Source organism: Mauremys reevesii, linkage group 6 (genome assembly GCF_016161935.1).
Source record: "Mauremys reevesii isolate NIE-2019 linkage group 6, ASM1616193v1, whole genome shotgun sequence".
Lineage (NCBI taxonomy): Eukaryota > Metazoa > Chordata > Testudines > Geoemydidae > Mauremys > Mauremys reevesii.
Genome location: NC_052628.1, coordinates 68280338 through 68300016, shown reverse-complemented (window position 1 = coordinate 68300016; position 19679 = coordinate 68280338). Strand labels below are relative to the sequence as shown.

At 39.2% G+C, this 19679-nt stretch overlaps 1 protein-coding gene across 9 annotated transcripts in view; it reads right to left on the bottom strand.

Moving 5' to 3' along the window:
- Window positions 1–19679, bottom strand: part of KCNN2 (potassium calcium-activated channel subfamily N member 2) — a 238911-nt gene that overhangs the window by 63242 nt on the left and 155990 nt on the right. For all 9 annotated transcript variants that reach the window (XM_039544549.1, XM_039544545.1, XM_039544553.1 and 6 more), the window contains one exon: window positions 17729–18147. In XM_039544549.1, coding sequence (XP_039400483.1) covers window positions 17729–18147 — 419 coding nt within the window. The remainder of the gene's footprint in view (window positions 1–17728; window positions 18148–19679) is intronic.

The following is a 19679-nucleotide window of genomic DNA, read 5'->3' as shown; positions in this document are numbered from 1 at the left end:
CAGAGCCACCGCCCTTGACCCACTCCTGGGCCCCAACCCCCTGCCCCAGCTCTGATCCCCCTCCCATCCTCTGAACCCTTCAATCCCAGCCTGGAGCACCCTCCTGGACTCCAAACCTCTCATTCTCAGCCCCACCCCAGAGCCTGCACCCCCATCCAGAGCCCTCATCCCATCCTGTACCCCAACCCCATGAACCAGCCTGGTGAAAATGAGCGAGTGAGTGAAGGTGGGGAGAGCAAGCGACAGTGGGAGGGGGGAATGGAGTTAGCAGGGGCGGGGCCTCAGAAGGGGCATGGCAGGGCATGGCCTCTGAGGAGGGGCAGGGCAGGGGGTGAGGCAAGGGTGTTTGGTTTTGTGCGTGTAGAAAGTTGGCAACCCAACAGGGATTGGGACTGTGCCTTCATAGGTGCTTGTGCAATAACCAGCACAGTGAGGCCCTGTAGGCCATACACTAATATGAATATTAAATGGCTGAACTGAACACATTCCTACAGCACTTTCCAGGAACTACTGGAAAAGTAGTCATTGGTACAGAACTGGATCTTGCTTTCAATCTGGCTACTGCAAAGAGACAGTGTTCCCAAAGTGACCTTAACAATGGAAATTAAGGCTGTCAGGCTCATGACAACCCTCTAACATACCCCAAGACTCTAGTATCAGCAAGGACTGTAAGAACCTTGGGCTATAGAAACAAACACAACAGATGAGGATATGGAAATATGGAGAAGAGTTTTTTAAAACAAATATGTAATGTCTTCCTTTCAATTCAACTACTTTAAAGCAACTAAATAAAACATGCCCTATGATTTGTGTGTAAAAGTTTAAAATTGTTTATTATAGTTAGTCAATATTTTCATAACATTACCGTACACCATATTCTTCATTCTTATGTATAAAGAGCATACCAACTTGATTGCCCTTCCAAATGACATTGTGGGATGTGTGCACATGTGCTCATGCGCGTGTCCCTACAGGAGAGATATTTCATAATCTCTTCAGCCAGCAGTTTTTAAAAAGACAGGGTCTTATCCTCTTGTTTGGAATAAAAAGCATGCAAAGAAAAATGATGCTCCAAAATAGAAACATATCAATTCTGCACCCTGCCACCTCATCAAATCCATAAAAAAATTAGCAAAAATTAACAGCAGCCACTAGATGTTGTTTCAGTGACAGTGGATGTTCCATGTATGAAAGATGCCATATTTATCTATGTGCTGTAAAAGCCTCCTTATTTACAGTTTCTGGAAACCCAGCAAACAGCCTAGTGTAACCACAGCAAGTGGCTCACATGTGAAAGCTCTTTATTATGCACAGCTCAGAGGTAATTGCAGCTGATGGTATAGCTATAGTAGACAGACAATAGCATGGGCCAAATTTTCAGTCACTTGTCTGCGGGTGCAATTTGCAAACGAGGTACCCATGTAAGCACTAAAGATTATGTCCACAATTGATTCGCTACAGTAAAGACTGCATGTATATATTTGTGCCAGCAAAGAGACAGGTAAAGCCTTAGCCCAGCTGAAAATTTCCACTATGAATGTAGATGAGTGGAAATGAGAATGCAATCCAGAATCCCAGAAGAGGTAACTCATAACAAATAAGATAAATAAAATATACACAAAAGCAAACGATCACTTGATATAGTTGTGAAAGTGACAGACATTGCATTTAGTATAAATCTGCTGTCTACCTGCTGTGTAATACTGCTGACAGTCACTCATGTTGTTGGAATAGATGTTACCCCAAGTAACAAAAATCTGTAGCCCAGTCAAATGAAGAGGGATCCTGTTTGGTGTTAAGAGCCCCTAACACTCTTTAATTGGAACACCATGCTGTGTTCCTTGCAGGATTGGGCCCTATATCCATAATCAATATGACCCATTTTGTGACAGAACTGTTATGGACACAGCGATCCCATCCACCTGGACAGCACACTTTCTAGTGCATACAGAATCATAGAATATCAGGGTTAGAAGGGACCTCAGGAGGTCATCTAGTCCAACCGCCTGCTCAAAGCAGGACTAATCCCCAGACAGATTTTTGCCCCAGATTCCTAAGTGGCCCCCTCAAGGATTGAACTCACAACCCTGAGTTTAGCAGACCAATGCTATCCCTCCCCACAATATAATAGAACTTGTATGCAATACTGTCATAGGGTGACCAGACAGCAAGTGTGAAAAATCAGGACAGGAGGTGGGGGGTAATAGGAGCCTATATAAGAAAAAGACCCAAAAATCAGGACTGTCCCTATAAAATCGGGACACCTGGTCACCCTTTACTTCAGTAGGATATATATTTCACAATTGAATATATATATTTGTCTCTACTCCATCCTGCAGGTAGACCTCATAAGCTGCAATGACCCCTCACTAGCACCAATATCATGATTACAAAAAGCACAAGTTAAAGATATCATGGGCAGAAAATTGTTTTTTTTTTTTTTAAAAAAACAGCACCATCAGAATTGGACACTACTGAGGTACTTCTTGGACATACCATTACGATAGGCTATTACAGGTTCAGCACAGCTTTCCACCAATACTTATTACAAAGTGTCTTTGTATGTTTGAGACTGGGAATTATACTTTATAAAGAAATGTTTGTTTTTCACCTTATAATGACTGTTAAAGAGATATAATCCTAAAACACCACATATCTTTTAAACAACAAGAAAGAATAACTGAGAAAAATATGCACATCTTGGGCCTTGAGAGCATCTGTGGGAAATTCTGGAACAAAGATGTTTAATAAAACATATTATAAAGGCTTCTTGATCTAAAGTGCCTAGTGTAAGGTAAAGCTTTAAGAGGTTACTCTGCATTTACCAGAATGAATAGATGATTCACTTCTCTATGTAAGAGAAAATCCATTGCATTGGAAGACAATCTTTTCATATAGGAATCTGTATATAAAATGTTGCATTAATCCAGAAAGAGTATCTTAAGCCTTTTATTTCTTTATAATAAAGATTAAAGGAGGAGGCAAAGGATAACTGAAGTCTTGGGCTTGATGCAGATAGCACTCTTTGATGTGTTCAAATCATAACTTGCTCCTCCCCCCATAGAACTCATTCAGGAGGTAGGTGAATCAATCACTTAGTTCAGGAGACTATTTTTGAATCCACTTTCATGATAAATGGGAATTTAGCAGAATGTGCAAAGCACTAATGTTATTGCCCAAAGAAATGGCCAGCAAAAGGCAGAATTCAAAGCAGTCCAATTTATCAACAGCGCAGAACTGCAAAGCATTGTACAATCAGAGCAGAATGTTGTATTTTCACATTCTGGGCCATTGGCAGAAGCCCACTGGCATAAGCTGAAAACATTTGCATTTGTGCATATGGGGAATGATGCTGTACCCATTGAAGTCAATGATAAAGCTTCCACTGACTTTAATGTGGGGAAAATCAAGTATACAGTTATGACTACATAGGCAAGGCAAGTTAGTGCATGATAGTACGAGCTGGGCTCTTAAGTAGGCAACCCACACTTCCCCCACTCGCTCCCAATTTGCACATGAGAATCTTGGCCCTCCATTTTGAAAATGAAGTCTAAATATAGTGACATGATATTTGTTACATTTCAATTTACATTTGTTCAACAAGCCAACCCCAAATGGAAAATAAACCTACAAATAACACAGCAGAAGTTTAACAAAATGTTTACTTCTGCAAAAGGCACCACGAACAGGGTCCCCTCTTCCTCTCCAGGAAAGCCCTAGCTGGTAAGCCCTCTTTCTGAATTAAGCAGCACATGGTTCCACCAAGGTATCCTCACCATGTGAGCATGTTTGTCTCCTTAAACAGCAGATAGAATGCAACCATATAACAGCAATTATGAGAAACCCCCTTTCCTATTCCCGAAGTTAGCTTTTTATACTGCCTGCTTTCCTTCCTGGGTTCTCCGGCTGGTTAGCTAACTACCTCATTAACTCATGAGGCTACCAGCAGGCGTAAGTGCTCTCTTCTACCTTAATCACATCCAGTGCCTGGGGTGTTCTAAGTGACCCGGGTGCTGGCTTCCATTGAGCCAAATTTGAAACCATTAACAGTACCCTGTCACAGACACCTTGACATTTATTTTCATTTACGAGTAAGGCTCCTCTTAAATGTCAATTCAAGAAAAGAAGAATTATGGCTTCCAAGTGGTCTTTTTTGGACTCTAGAAGTTGGTTACTACCTTGTTGGAATATAAATCAGTTGACAAGACACAGGTTACTGTATACCAGTCTAATTTATTTAGAAGTATAGCCTGTGCTTGAACAGGCATGCTAGACTGCAAAACCAAAGTAGATCTTATAACTTACATATGTACCGTATCACTTTCTGAACCTCAGCAAACCATTATGGAAGCAAATTCTCAGCCAGAACTGATTCTTCCCGCCAAAAACAATGTCTCCACTGAGGCATAGTTTGCACAGAAAAAGTTTGCCAGTAATATGTACAGTAGAACCTCAAAGTTATGAACACTGGAGTTACAAACTGACTAGTCAACCACATACCTCATTTGGAACTGGAAGTATGCAATCAGGCAGCAGCAGAGGGGGGAAAAAGCAAATACAGTACTGTGTTAAATGTAAACTACTAAAAAAATAAAGGGAAAGTTTAAAAAAAAGTTGACAAGGTAAGGGAACTGTTTCTGTGCTTGTTTAATTTAAATTAAGATGGTTAAAAGCAACATTTTTATTCTGCATAGTAAAGTTTCAAAGTCAAAGTCAATATTCAATTTAACCTTTTGAAAGACCAGTAAAAATGTTTTGGTCAGAGTTATGAACAATCTCCACTCCTGAGGTGTTCATAACTCTGAGGTTCTACTGTATATGTGCTGTATAGATGCAACATATACTGGCGAAAGAATGTTTTTGCCAGCATATCATATACCAGTTCCTTGAATTAAATATGCTATGCTGGCAAAAGCACTTTTATGCCAATATAACTAATACTACACTAGGCCTTCTGCTGTGATAAAAATGTAATAAAAATAATATCACAACCCTAACTTACATTACTATACTGGCAAAAGTATTAAGCATAGACCTACACTGACTCTCAGCCAGTAAAAGCACCCATTCCTATAGCCCACTGCCTATTACACCGATTCTCCTGTTCTAAATTCTGAATATGTTTGGCCATTTGGTTTTGAGAACTGGGCAATGGATTAGCTTTGCTACATACTTATATGTACCTTTATCTATAGCTGTTTTGCAGTACAACAGGAAACCTACTTGAATTCAGTGATTCCACTCTATAAACACAAGGGGTCAAGTCCCTGCTGTTAACAGTTTATCCAGCATGAGAACACTTATTCCCCAGACCCAGTGGTAACCATTAACTGAAGGTGACATTACTGGTTGAAATATCAAACACGTTTCCAAAACTATTTTAGGACTGGTCTCCACACAAGATGCACTGATTTAACTGCACTGGTTGCAGACCCCTTGTGCAGAGGCACCATTTGCTACAGGGCGAAGGAGGCAGTTGGTCTCTCTCCTCTCCATCTTTCCCCCCCCTCCAGTCTGGACTTTTCATAGGTCTATATCTTCCATTAGGTCTTCCATGTTTTGCCCTTCATCCTCATCTCTTGCCCACCCCTCAAAATTTACAAGATAAAAACATTTGTGATTATATTGTATTTGGTAACAGAACTTGGCACCTCCCTCTCCCAATTTTTTTTTTCTGAAATGATGTCCCTGCCATTGTGTGGACATTCTTAAATGGGTTTAAAAGTGCCTTTTATTGATATAGCTTAAGTTGATTCCTTATTTTAACTGCTTCAACTTTTGTGTGCAGACAAGGCATTAGGGTTACTTCTTAACACATTAGCCACAGAAATAACTGACATCTGCAAAATTACTTAGGGCAAAGGTTATTAAAATCTCTGGTTGATTTTGAAATTTTCAAGGTAAAAATCAGCAATGCTGTTTCTCAGTACATAAAATAACATCAAACACAAGGAGATGTAAGGAGTCCACAAAGATGGAAAAGAAATCAAATTAAACTAGCAAACTGCATATTACTGCAATCTTGATTTAAAAGAGGAATTCTCATGCAAGGAAGAGAAGCAATGTACTTTTTCAGTATTTCCTTCATGTAAGTATCAGTGTTTGAAGCATATAAAATTTCTCCTACAAAACCCAGTTTCTCCTACAGCTGAACTATGCAGTTAGGGCATAGGGTCAAATTCTACTCTCATATTAAAGTTGATGTATAAATATCTAAGGACAGAAGTTGGTCCACAGTCCCCCAATCTGCTACCACAGAAATGATTACTATGTTACAAATGTTATATTCTTTTTTGTAGCTTACAAACTAGGTCAAGTAGCAAGAGAAAACAGATGGTAAAGCCTAAGATCCCCCCATTTGAATGTAAAACTCTTTCCTAAATTAAGAGGCAACAAAAAATAAAGATTAAAAAAAAGTGAAAGATTGTACTGAAGCATAAATCAGTTTACCATATATATTCTACAGTTTTTCCTCAGGGATAGAGTCCTTCTGAGGCAAGACACTGCACTATTAAGAATATTTCACTTTAAAAGCAGTCAAAACAATTTAAGTTATACATTACGAAGGAAAAAAATTCTGCTTTGACACTAAAATTTGTCTTCGTTTGAAAGCAGACTTCAGAGATTATATCGTTGACTTTGAACACTGAATAAGGATATTATAGGAACATACTGTTTTTTTTACAGGAGATTAGAAACTGTGTATCAGTTTGGGAACATGACCACCTTTCTTTCTATGGGAGGAAGGTCAACACATCTATATCATGTTTTGAAGAATCCAAATTAAACCAGACTTTTTTTGTCCTTGAAAGCAACTGTGCACTTCTCTGTTTCACACTCTTGTGGTTTGATAATGAAGCACTTGTGATTTTGCTCACCCGCTGTTTTGAGGCCCCAGAAACTTCTAGGTGATTTGGTCCTGATTCTACATGATTTTACACAAGTGAAATCAGGAGTAGAACTGTGGAAATAACTGATTTTTCTGTTTACTCTCAGTTCCAAACAATAATTTAAAAAAAGATTTAATTTTAAATCAATCCAAAAGGGGGCGGGGAAGGAGGAGTGTTTGTGGGTTTTTGTTTGTTTGTTTTACTATTCAAAAAGCTGGGGGAGGGGGGATTGTTTTGATGGTAACAAAATGTTCTGCTTTCAGGCATTTTTAAACCTTTTTAAAAAACAAAAAGCAAATGAAATTTACAAAAAACTGTTGTAGTAATGCCACCCTTTACACTCTATAGCCCAGCAGTTTAAGCACTCACCTAGTCTATGGGTTCAAGTCCCTCCTTGGCCTGGAGTGGAAAAGGGATTTGAACTCAGATCTCTCATATCCCAGGAAAATACCCTAGCCACTGAGCCAGAGAGTATTCTATTGCTGGGCTCACAATCTCTCCTGCTGAAGTTATTCCATTTCAAATAACTAATTAATATTCATTAGAGCAGGAATTAGAATCCAGGTCCCCTACTTTCCTATACACACCCTCAGGTGAACGCCCATGCTACCAAGCCATAGAGTCATTCTCATTCAGTCTGGCCCAATAAATATTCAAGAACTTCATGCAAAGTACAACAACTTCAGTAGGAGACATTGAGAGTAATTTACTGCAGAATACCCCAAAGCCCAATTTGCTTGAAAGTTGACACAAATTCACAAAATGTTTCAACCAGCTTGCATCTACATTTTTCAGAAAGAAAAAAATAATCGGACAAGTTTTGCACAGCTCTAATCAGGAGTAATGTCAATAAAATCAATACAGTTGCACTATTTTTATGCTTGTGTAAGTACAAGGAGATTCAGGCCCCAAAAGATTTAGTTGGATTAAACTAAAAAATAAAAACAGAGACATTATTTTAAGCAGTTATAAAATCTCCAGCACTTAAATATTAAAGAAAGAAAAAAATTTTTTTAAGGTAGCTGTTGTGTTGGTTATACCATTTTTTTGGACTGGTTAAAGGCTGACATTGCCCTGGTTCACCAACACCTTTCCCTGAGATCTTGTAAAGGGAGAATGTTACTCACTGACACATTACTCCTTTTTTTGTGATCTTCCATTATAGTGAAAGTAATTCCATAAATCAAGGCTAATAGAAGAACATGTTAGTGCAAAGTGTTCTAATTCATATTCCACAATGTTCTGGCAAAAACCACAACCATCATCGCTCCAGAAAATAATCAAGGGAAGACTCTAAAACAGAGTGGAGTCAAATTCACCGTTAGTATGAACTGGTGCATCTCCATTGTACACGAATTCTGCCCCCTTCAAGCTGTGCAACAACATGGTACATAGTTATTTTCCTTTACCATTACACTGAAGGTCAGTTTCTTCCCTGGATCAGCAACACTGTGTTGGGTATGGGCCTTCCAGGATTTATCTGCCCCCAAATAGGTTGTGTATACCATACAAGGGTAAAGCTTCCATGATTTATTGTTACGTTTGTATTGTTGTTTTGTAAAACAATATTGTTAGTGTCTACTGGTAACTTTCACAAATGGAAAGGACAGTTACATAAATGGTTACATCTATTTTTAGCCCTTTAAAGTGGAAATATTTAAAAGCACTACAACTTACACTTACAGTAATTAACATTCACTCTGCAACATGCAAAACTAAAGTTGGAATGAAAAGAAAAATATTTGATCATTCATAGCATTGGTACAGTCATAAATCAAGGTGATAATAGGGCATGTTTGATCACTGTTGTAATGAATATTTTATGATTACTTTTACAACCATTGAAGAAACCTGATCACAAGTAATGTGTTTCAATTTCAATCAAACCTAAAGGAAATAAGAGATTCTGCATTTAATGGACAGTGATGATAAAAATAAGAGAACAATTTATTTCATATTCTTTTTGGCATTGTTTAGACAGGTTAGCTGAAAAAAAATGAAATGTTTTGTTTATTATTAGTAATATATGGAGATATACCTATCTCTCAGAACTGGGAGAGACCTTGAAAGGTCATTGAGTCCAGCCCCCTGCCTTCACTAGAGGGACCAAGTACTGATTTTTACCCCCAATCCCTAAATGACCCCCTCAAGGATTGAACTCTCATCCCTGGGTTTAGCAGGCCAATGTTCAAACCACTTAGCTATCCATCCCCCCAGCAGCAGCAGTAGTGGCAGCAGCATTTGTATTACTGTAGCACCAAGGAGCCATAGTCATGGATCAGGACCCCACTGTGCTAGGTTCTGTACAAACAGAACAAGAAGAAGGTCCCTACCTCAAAGAGTTAATAATCCAAGTATAAGACAACGGATGGATAACAACAGACTAAAAAGGGAGTCCAGGGAAACAATGACAATATTGGTCAGCATGATAGGCAGTGGCCTCAGATCACCAGCAGCCTGAACTCGGTCAATTTTTTTGTAGACATCTCCGCAGAGCTGGGATCTGAAGACACATAAGGAGGGAGTTTTGCAGATAGATATTTACGGGGAGCTGCTCCCAAGCACGAGAGGCAGCATCGAGAGAAAGGGCAGTGATTGATCTATTGGGGATCGATGTATTGCATCTCATTTAGATGCGAGACATCGATCCCCGAATGCGCTCCCCGTCGACTCCGGAACTCCACCAGGGCGGGAGGCGAAGCGGAGTCGACGGGGGAGCGGTGGCCACCGATCCCGCACCACAAGGACACAAAGTAAGTCAATCTAAGATACGTCGACTTCAGCTACTCTATTCTCGTAGCTGAAGTTGCGTATCTTAGATTGATCAATTCCCTCCCCTTTCCCCCTCCTCCCCGCCCGTGTAGACCAGGCCAAAGGGTGCAGGTGCTTGTTTGAAAATTCAACAAGTGGGCAATGGAGGCTGGCATCACGGGAAGATTGGAGGTGGGAGTCTATCTCTGGATACTGAATGAGAGATTATAGATAGGGTGGGAAAAGATCACAAAGGGCTTTGAAAGGGAAGACAAGTAACTCGTGTTTGATGCAATAAAGAAGAGGACGCCAGTGGAAGGTTGCAAAGTGAGAGGTAAGGTAGTCAAAGGGGAAGGCTAGGGAAATGATCTTTGCAGCTTCAGATCTTCTGAACTGATATGAGTGGGGAAAGATTGCAATTTGCTGAGCCGGGGCTGATGGATAGACATCCATAATGATATATCACTGAGACAGGCTGGGATTTCAGTTTGGACAGAAGGACACAGGTCTGGAGTAAACAGGTAGATCTGAGATTTGTCAGCATAGACATGGTATCACATGGGCTGTTTACCACAGTGACACCTCCTGTTGGCCAACCTAGGGATTAGCGTTGCTAGTTGGTGCATCCTCTTCATTATGGTGCCTTTCCCATTATCCTCTCATCCTGCAGACCTGCCTCGCTCAAAGAACCATAGTGTCCTCTTCATGATTTGGCTCTCAAGCCGGGTCACCATCTGTGTTTCCCACTTCCAGGGTTACCCTCTAAGTCTTTCTATGCAAACAGTCTCAGGCAGTCTTCTTCTGTGGTACCATGATGCCACTTCCCTAGTGGCCAGTAGGGGAACCCAGGCCTGCCCTCTACTCCAGGTTCCAGTCCAGGAGCCCTCAGCTCAGAAATTCTAGGCTCTATTCTCTCAGCCCTCACTGTTCCTTCCTGAAGTGCTTCCTACTCTTCCTGGTTTCTGCCTCCCCAACCCTGGGAGTACCAGCTCCAAACCAACTTCCTCTTCCCAGGGAGGAATAGACGGACTGACTGCTTGTAGCCTTTCCCAGCTGCCTTCTCTGTTCTCAGCTCCTGAGTTTTATAAGCCCAGCCTATTCCCACCCAGCTGAGCCTCCTTTAATCAACTCCCTGCTCCCTGGCTACTCCTCCAGGTGCAGCCTGGGCAGTTAATTGGCTTACTTGGCCACTTTAACCCTCCTAATCCTGTGTGGGGGTGAACACCCCATCACAGATGACAGTTGAATTTGTGTTTGTGTTTGAATGAAATTACCCAGAAACCAGCTGTAGAGGGATATGAGAAAGGGACCAAGGACAGATCTCTGTGGATCCCCACACAGAAAGTTGGAGGAGAAATGAGAAGGATCCTCCAAAGGACATGCTGAAGAAGTGGTTACAGAGATGAAAAGAGAACCATGGAAGCCAACGGGGCACAAAATTTCAAGAACACCACAGTCTATTGTCTGAAAGACAGCTGACAGGTGAAGAAGAAGAGGGTGCTGGTTCTGAGCTTTGGCTAGGAAGAAGTCATAAAAGACTCTGCCAAGTGCAATTTCAGTGGAGTGCAAAGGGCAGAAGCCAAACTGGAGAGGGTTTAGAATGGAACTGGAGGAGGAACTCCAGATAGTGATTGTAGACAGTGTGTTCAAGGATCTTAGGCCTGGTCTACAAGGGGGGGAGGGGAGAATCGATCTAAGTTACGCAACTTCAGCTACGTGAATAACTTAGCTGAAGTCGACGTACTTAGATCTACTTACCGCGGTGTCTTCACTACGGTTAGTCAACTGCCGACACTCCCTCGTCGACTCTGCCTGAGCCTCTCGGCCTGGTGGAGTACAGGAGTCGATGGGAGAGCACTCGGGGATCGATTTATCGCATCTAGACTAGACGCAATAAATCGATCCCCACTGGATCAATTGCTGCCCGCCAATCCGGCCGGTAGTGAAGACATACCCCTAGACATTAAAGGGAAAAGGGAGAAAGGGTAATAGTTAGAGAGACAAGAGGGGCAAAGAGTGAATTTGTTTTAAGATGGGAGAGACTAAAGCATGTTTGTAGTGTGAAGGGAAAGAGCTAGAGAAGAATGAGAGGTTAAGGAGAAGAGTAAAGGGACAGATGAGATAAGAGTGGGTGTAAGAGACATAAGAGTTGGGTTAGAGTCACTGAGGCAAATGGGTGATTAGAGGAGGAGAGCAGCAAAGAAACTTCTGCCTCTGTGACAGGAAAGAAGGAGGAGAGATATAGGAGGAGAAGAAAAGGCAATCTCAGGGGAGGAGGAAGATTTGGATGAAACTTGTGAGAAACTGTGCAGAAAGGGAGGTGGAGGCCAGATCTTAACATCACTATCAACTAGACTGTAAAATATGCAGGGCAGGGAATAGATTTTACTGCATATATGTCCGGAGGATTATAAATATAATGGGGCCCCAATCCTGATTAAGGCATCTGGGAGATACTGTAATTCACGTAACTTCAATCTCTCTGGTAAACACCTATATTAAAGTCTTTAAAAATAGATAGATAGCCCATGCAGAAAATAGGGGTCTACTCAGTTTACCATACGATATTAGTTTTGGTAGAACACATTACTGCCTAATGTGGCATTCTGCTTTATATGAATACATTAGGACATATTTCCCTCTCACAACAGCAAATGATATTGGGCACAAGTCATGAGGAAATTAGATATCTAAATAACTTTTCATCTTCAAATGAGAGTTTAGAGGCTTGACATGTCTGAGTTGTCAGTAGGAAAAAAGGGATTCTTAGATTTCTAGAATTTGCCTCACACTTACGATTTCTAAGTTTCCTGTAGAAACCTTTGAGATGACATCTGATTTCCAGAAAATAAGGTACACAGAAGTTCATTTATTTATAGAAAAATGAAAGAATGTACAGCAAGTACAGAGGAAGTCCAACTGAACACAAAAAGAGCAAACAAATGTTTGAGTTAAATCAAGGACAGGACAGACAGGACAGAACAGAATCTGAATGAGGAAAAATGATGACATAAGCTTCTTTGTCTGAAATGGCTTCACAGTCAAAAAAGTCAAAAGAGACACACACAAAAGCAAACAAGGTGCCAATGTCATTTGTAAGAAAAAAATGTAGTGGACCCAATTCTGAACTCCGTTAAACTGCTGTTAATTCAGAGAAACTCCAGTGAAGTGAATGGAGCTACTCTGGACATACAGCAATGTAAATGAGGGCAGACTTCAGCTCAGAATCTTTTTACAGAGACGCGCTGGAATATATGCATAGAATATTATAGTTACGGCTGCAACCAGCATTCCATTTTAAGCTCTCTTTTTGATCCTCCTTTGTGCTGGGAAAAATAATCTGTTTTCGGCCTGAAACAAAGGGGTTTTTAATTTAATTTTTTTTAAGTTTGAAGAAAATTTGCCAAGCCATTTTTCAATTATAGAATACTAAAAATTTAATGCGTTTTTAACTTTTTTGTGGAGATTGAAGATATTTATATTTCACCTGTTGTAATGACTGACTGCCAGAATGAAGAGCCATTTCATCAACAATTGAAAGATCACTATGATGGAGACAGTAAAAAACTATTACTTTCACACTTGAATAATGGACCCTGTAAGCAAAGGCATTCATGAGTGTTGTAGATTAAGATTCACGTGTCTCAAAAAGACAAATGAAAAATTAAGCATTTCTTGAGTTGGGCCAGATAAAACTAAGATATATTTTAGGGAGCACATTCATGACAGACAGCTGTGCATCAAACTGATACCTGCTGGTGAGGTGTAGGTATTCAACAGTATGCCACATTTGCAGCCCTAGACACCACAAGCAATCAGTCAGGTTTCCAGGGTTGCATATATGGCAAAGACTTGAATGCCTCCACTATGCTCATCTTCCATGTTTCTTTTGCCAGATTATCCTGGAATGTTGCTAGACTGCCTACACTCAGTACACATTACCTGCCTGCTCTCATTTCCATCCCACCTAACGCCCTCAAGGATGACCTTAAGCTTTATCCTGTAAAATGTCTCATGCACACACCAATACAAAGGATGCCACCCGCTATTGTTAAATTGCTGAGAGCTGACACTATGCTCAGTGCCAAACAAAACACTGAGGAAGAGACAGTTCCTGCTCAAAAAGTGTTTAGACTAAGTCAAGCCAAAGGATAGTCAAAGCAATGACTAATCTAGAGACAGAGGTTTCCTTCCCAACCATGAATATTACCACTCAAACCTATCCACCACATTTCCATGAGGTCTATGATGTGACAGTCTCCAGAGTCCCAGTGGGACAACCGATCGGCCAAACAGTTTAAACCACGCAGGACTGGTTACTAGGCTGTCATTCAGCTGCTGCTTCTGTTGCTAACATGAGCACTCGGGATTTTACAGCACTTACATGAAAATCTGTTATGCCTTTTCTGTTTGCCATTAGCTATTCCTGGCTATGCATAAACCTCCATGAGTGCTTTGGAATGGGATGATAAAGACTAATATGCATTCCATGATTTTTTTTTTTTTTTGGTGAGTCCTGTCTCCATCCACACTATTTTGCACTCACTGGAATAGTCAGGCAAATTGATATGAAGATATACAGTCACAGAAACACTAAAACAATTTGCTATAGCACTTTATCGACCACTGTGTCTGTAGGAGAATTAGTGATATTTGTGGAACAGAACAGTTACTTTTTCTTTATTTCATTATCTCTCATCGGGAAAATACATCAAAATCCTGACAGAGTTTTAATTTCTGTCAAATAAGAATCTGCCTCCCCTCCCCCAAAAAAACAATTAAAATGTTAGACTGCCATGTACACCTCTACCTCGATATAACGCTGTCCTTGAGAGCCAGAAAATCTTACCGTGTTATAGATGAAACCGTGTTATATTGAACTTGCTTTGATCCACTGGAATGCGCAGCCCCTCCCCCACCCAGAGCACTGCTTTACCGTGTTAAATCCAAATTCATATTATATCGGGTGGCATTATATTGAGGTAATGATGTATAATGCCACGTAAAACTATAAATTCTTTCTAACTGTAATGTTTATTTTCTGACACACTTAAAACAACCTACTAGAATAAAGGTTCTTTCTACTTATGATGGAAAAATCAACTTAAGTAAACGAAACATGTGGTTATCTGTGTAAATTTTTGCTAGGGAGTGAATCAAGCCCATTACATACAGTTTCAGATCCATCCTCTATCTGGAGATTATAACTGCACTAATCTCAGAATGGACTCAATGATCTAAATTGTCTTTTCCATCTCTAACTACTATTATATCTATGAATATATACAAGGAGATGACATTGGTTTAAAAATAGACACACCTTTTAGCATTCTGTGCCTGTGGCACTTTCTTACTGTACTTCATTACAGAGTGAGGAGCCACAATATTTTAAATTTGACTAATTAGTAACTGGGCCAGTGACACTGATTCAGTGCAGTTCTTCTATGAAGCATAATCCCTTCAGGAGAAATATGAAGTGTAATGTTCAGGAAATTGGCCATGCAACTCCCATTAATGATAGGAAATGAGTATCCAATTCCCCATGCATTAGGCCAGAGCTTTAAAAATTCATAATTACTAACAATAAGGAGCTAAACTAATCTCTCATTTAACTCTACTGAAGGAAGTGCAGTTACACCAAGTATAAAGTTAACTCTAGGACTACTGTATGTTGATCTGGTGTTGTTTTTTAAATAAATAAATAAAATCAGTGAATGATCCCGCCTGGTATCTCCATTATATATATATATATTATAAAGAGAGAGCGAGAGAGACCTGTCTCACAGAACTGGAAGGAACCCCGAAAGGTCATTGAGTCCAGTCCCCTGCCTTCACTAGCAGGACCAAATACTGATTTTCCCTCAGATCCCTAAGTGGCCCCCTCAAGGGTTGAACTCACAACCCTGGGTTTAGCAGGCCAATGCTCATTCATTATAGCGAACTCAAGAGCTGCAAATAGAATTCAAAATTCACAAATTCTGTCATCGGTTTTGCAGAGAATAAGACAAGTCACAGTCATGATATATTTGCAGTTTTGTCTGAGTGCAGTGGAACTAGATCACATTAGCAAAAGCACTCACATGCTTAAGTGCTTTTCAGGAACCTCACTGTTCTCATTCAGTACCTTTCTTCTTGACAGAAACTGGCTTTATCATAGTCTGTTTTGAATATTAATTTAATACAGGGCAAATAATAGAGTGATTCAATAATAATTAAATTTCAGTATATTAAAAAACAATGGTGTTAAGTAGAGTTGAATCTGCTCAGCTCCTCTTAGGAGGCTACTGGATGGTGTCCCAACTGAAGGGAAATTGGAGGCAATATGATCAAAAAAAGGACAAAATTGGTGAAAAACGAATTATGTTTGAAGTTTATTGTTAACATATTCAGGAGGAGAAACTGACTTTTAATAAATAAAATATATTAATAATAATTTGTTATACCTGTCCCAGCTGAGGGGACTATTTTGACAGACAATAACTAACGTTTGTAGTGTTGTAGCCACACTGGACCCAGGAACTGAGACAGACAAGGTAGGTGAGGTAATATCTTTTATTAGACCATCTTCTCTTGGTGGAAGTTACAAGTGTCTTCTGAAGAAAAGCTCTGTATTGGTCAAAAGCTATTCCACAAACCCAAGCTGGTCCAATAAAAGATATCACCTCATTTACCTTGTCTCTGTCAATAAACAACATGATATATGATCCTTAGCATGGTGTTTCAGAATATACTCTGATGACGAGCTATTCCTGGCATCACATGCTATACACTGTTCATCTTCACCACAGCACTTGGATCATTGACAATCCAAAGGAACATACTATATCACACTTTATTCCACTGTTTTTCAGTGCTGAGGTTTTTAACATGGAAGACTGTGATAACAAGATCACCTCCATATTGGGTTTATAAAATTTGCCACTTTTCCCCTTATCTAACTGAGTGGAGATGTGACAAGCAACTTTCAAAAACAACATGTCTACAGCAATTGATTGCCAGAAAGCAACTGCAAAATAGTTTTCAAAATGAGCATATAGGCAAAGGGCTAGAGCGTGATCAGCAATTGATAGTGGAAATCTTGAAAATATTTTGAAGAAGGTATTCCACCATGAGTAATTGAGGGTATTTCAGTGTAGGGCTTGAGAACCACACCAGATATCAAATCTTTCAGAGATTCTTCCTAACTGTTTCAATCAAATGGTCCTGTTCTACCTGTTCTCTATCACTCACTTAAGTCCACAGTAGTCAGAAGTTACCCTGCTCATTTCTTTTTGTAAGTTGTATTTTTGAGAAATCAGATTTGATGGTGTCATTACTGATACTGATTTGTTCTGTGCCTGTTCAACGTCTGTTTGTTGCTGAAGCTTGAAACATAAGTTAACAAAATATCAGGCTATCAAGTGCACTTTTTCTGGACTTCAGAAAAAAGTGTCAACCACTATAACGCCTACCTCTTTCCTCTATTGTTATATTTGTATTCTACCACAGTAAATCAAGTATTTGTAAATATAAACGATATGCATTCAACCTAACCAAAATAAAAAGATCTCTGTCAATAGAATATATTGGGACTACACCTTTGATTTTTCATTTTCATTAACGGGCACTAGAATTATGAGAGTTTTTGGAATCAATTTTTCACTGGCTTTTCCGATTACTGATTTATTTACACCATTGTCAATAACTGTAGTAAGCTATAAGCTAAAATGACTGAGATCTAATATTAATGCAGAATTTTAAAGACTAGTATTAAAAGTAATGTTTATGGCACTCATGTTCCACTATCCACTTTAATGTTCTAGGCTACTCTTAATAAAGCACTCAGATAAAATTAGAGTGAAGTAAAAAACCTCACATCACAATGCTATGGGAGAAATCTCTGACAATTTAAAAATCCCTTTCAAAGGTCAAAAGTTAAAGCATTCCAGAGAGCCATGATACAAAAAGCACAATACAACATGCCCCAGGTACTGGAAGTCCCACTCCTCAACATAAGAGAATGAGATACTATCCAAAGGATTAGAAGAAAAACACTTTGTAAGACATTTACATTTCTTAAATATATATAAAAGGAAAAAGAGACTTACCTTTCACAAGCTCGGACAGTCCATGCAGCAATTATCCATAATGAGATACTAAAAACCAACAGTACAGTTCCCGGACATATTGTCATTAAAGTCTTCATAACAAAACGTGTATTGAAGTTTATCTTATTTAGCGCTCCAATGCTTCTAGATGAGGCATCTGTGAAAAGTTTGCTATGCAAAAGCATAACTCTGGCAATAAGATATAGTCTTAAGAACATTGGTATAGATAAAATAATATCCACATCAGCTGTTGTTGTGGATGGAGTATAGGAGAAGGCAAGCCGGGCTGTCCATGTGAATGTATAGTTCCCAGGTATGGGATGTATAGCACACACCAGTATTTCCAAGCACATGAAGAAAATACGCTCGTAAGTCATGGCTATTCTCCAGTCATCTGCTCCGTTGTCCACCATGAACAACTGAAATAATAAAATATAAGGTCTACTTTAGTAAAGGGTTTACAAACTTCTTTTAAAAAAAAAAACAAACACACACATATGCAGTAGTTGGTCATTAGCAACATTACAACTGACAGAATTTGAAAACTAAATATGTCAAATACAATTTGCTAAACCACTGTATTGTGGAGTCAAAGGTATAACTAAACAACTCAATACATAATTTTACTTAAGCTAGAAAGAACTTTTATATAAAAGAGAAATTGATGTAAAAGAAATTTATATAAAACTGAAGTTTACTCAAATTCTTATATCCTCTAATTGTAATTTTTGATTAAGGCCCTGCATATGCTAAGATTGCTTACATGCTTACATTTTCCACACTGTGAGTAGTCCCATTGAAATTGATGGGCTACTCACAGTATGTAAAGTTTAGAATGTATGAAATCTTTATCAGGATTGTGACCACATGACAAATTTTAGGCCCCTTTCGTGCAAAGCTTACTCATATACTTAACTGCAGCACATGAGTAGCCTCAATGAGTTCAGCAGCTCTGATCACATGCTCAAAGTTATACAGGCTGCATGAGTAAGCCTTTGCAGGATCTGGGGGCCTTCAGCACAATAGGTATCAGATACTTCACTATATTTTATCAACTGTCATCTCCCAAACTTTTCTAAATAAATACCAAACCAAACAAAAAATTCACTCTAGGAGTGGGAAAAAATTGATAATTATGATATTGAGTTAAAATATTTCACATACAATAAACAACCTTATTTATTTGTTGTTTTTTTTCCACGATCCTAACTGGCTAAGTCCTTCCACAGGCAGACCTCCCACTGATTTGAATTGGAACTATTCAAGGAAGAACTGCAGAATCAGGTTCTATGAGCAGCTTTTCAAGAGGGAAAATAATCCATGACACTAGCAGTGTTTCATCAGAGATAACATCCCACCATGAGGCAGAAAAAGGAATGTCTGGTACTGCAAATATAGTCTGAACCAAGATGTTCACTATGTGGGCAGTATGTAAAACTCCTTTCCATAACTGAAAGATGAGAATCCTTCCTAACTAAGGTTGTTAGAGTTTTTTTTAAATCAGATTATTAGGAATTTTTAAGGTGATTTTTAAATATCACAATAAATTTCTAAAAGGAAGTTGCAGGAGGACTATGAACACTAAACAACGTACAGTGCCTAGCAAACTCTTCATCACTGGCAGTGTCCTCGAGCAAGCTCACCTCTCTTCACAAATCAAGAGTTTAAATGGTCGCCTGAACTTCCTGTATTAACTCTTACAGACTTCAAACACACTGTACATCCTCCTAAGAATTCAATCAACTTGCAGTTTAGAAAATGCCGTTGCTCTTTGGGTTAAAACAGTGAGAACTATAAACTAATGCTATTACAATTGTGATGGCCACACAATTTATTTTAAAAGAAGAAATGGAAGACTTACAGTTCATGAACTAATTGGGAATTGAGCAGACCATAAAATTGAAACATTCATAATTCAAACATTCAAAATTACAGTAGGTACAGATCAAAG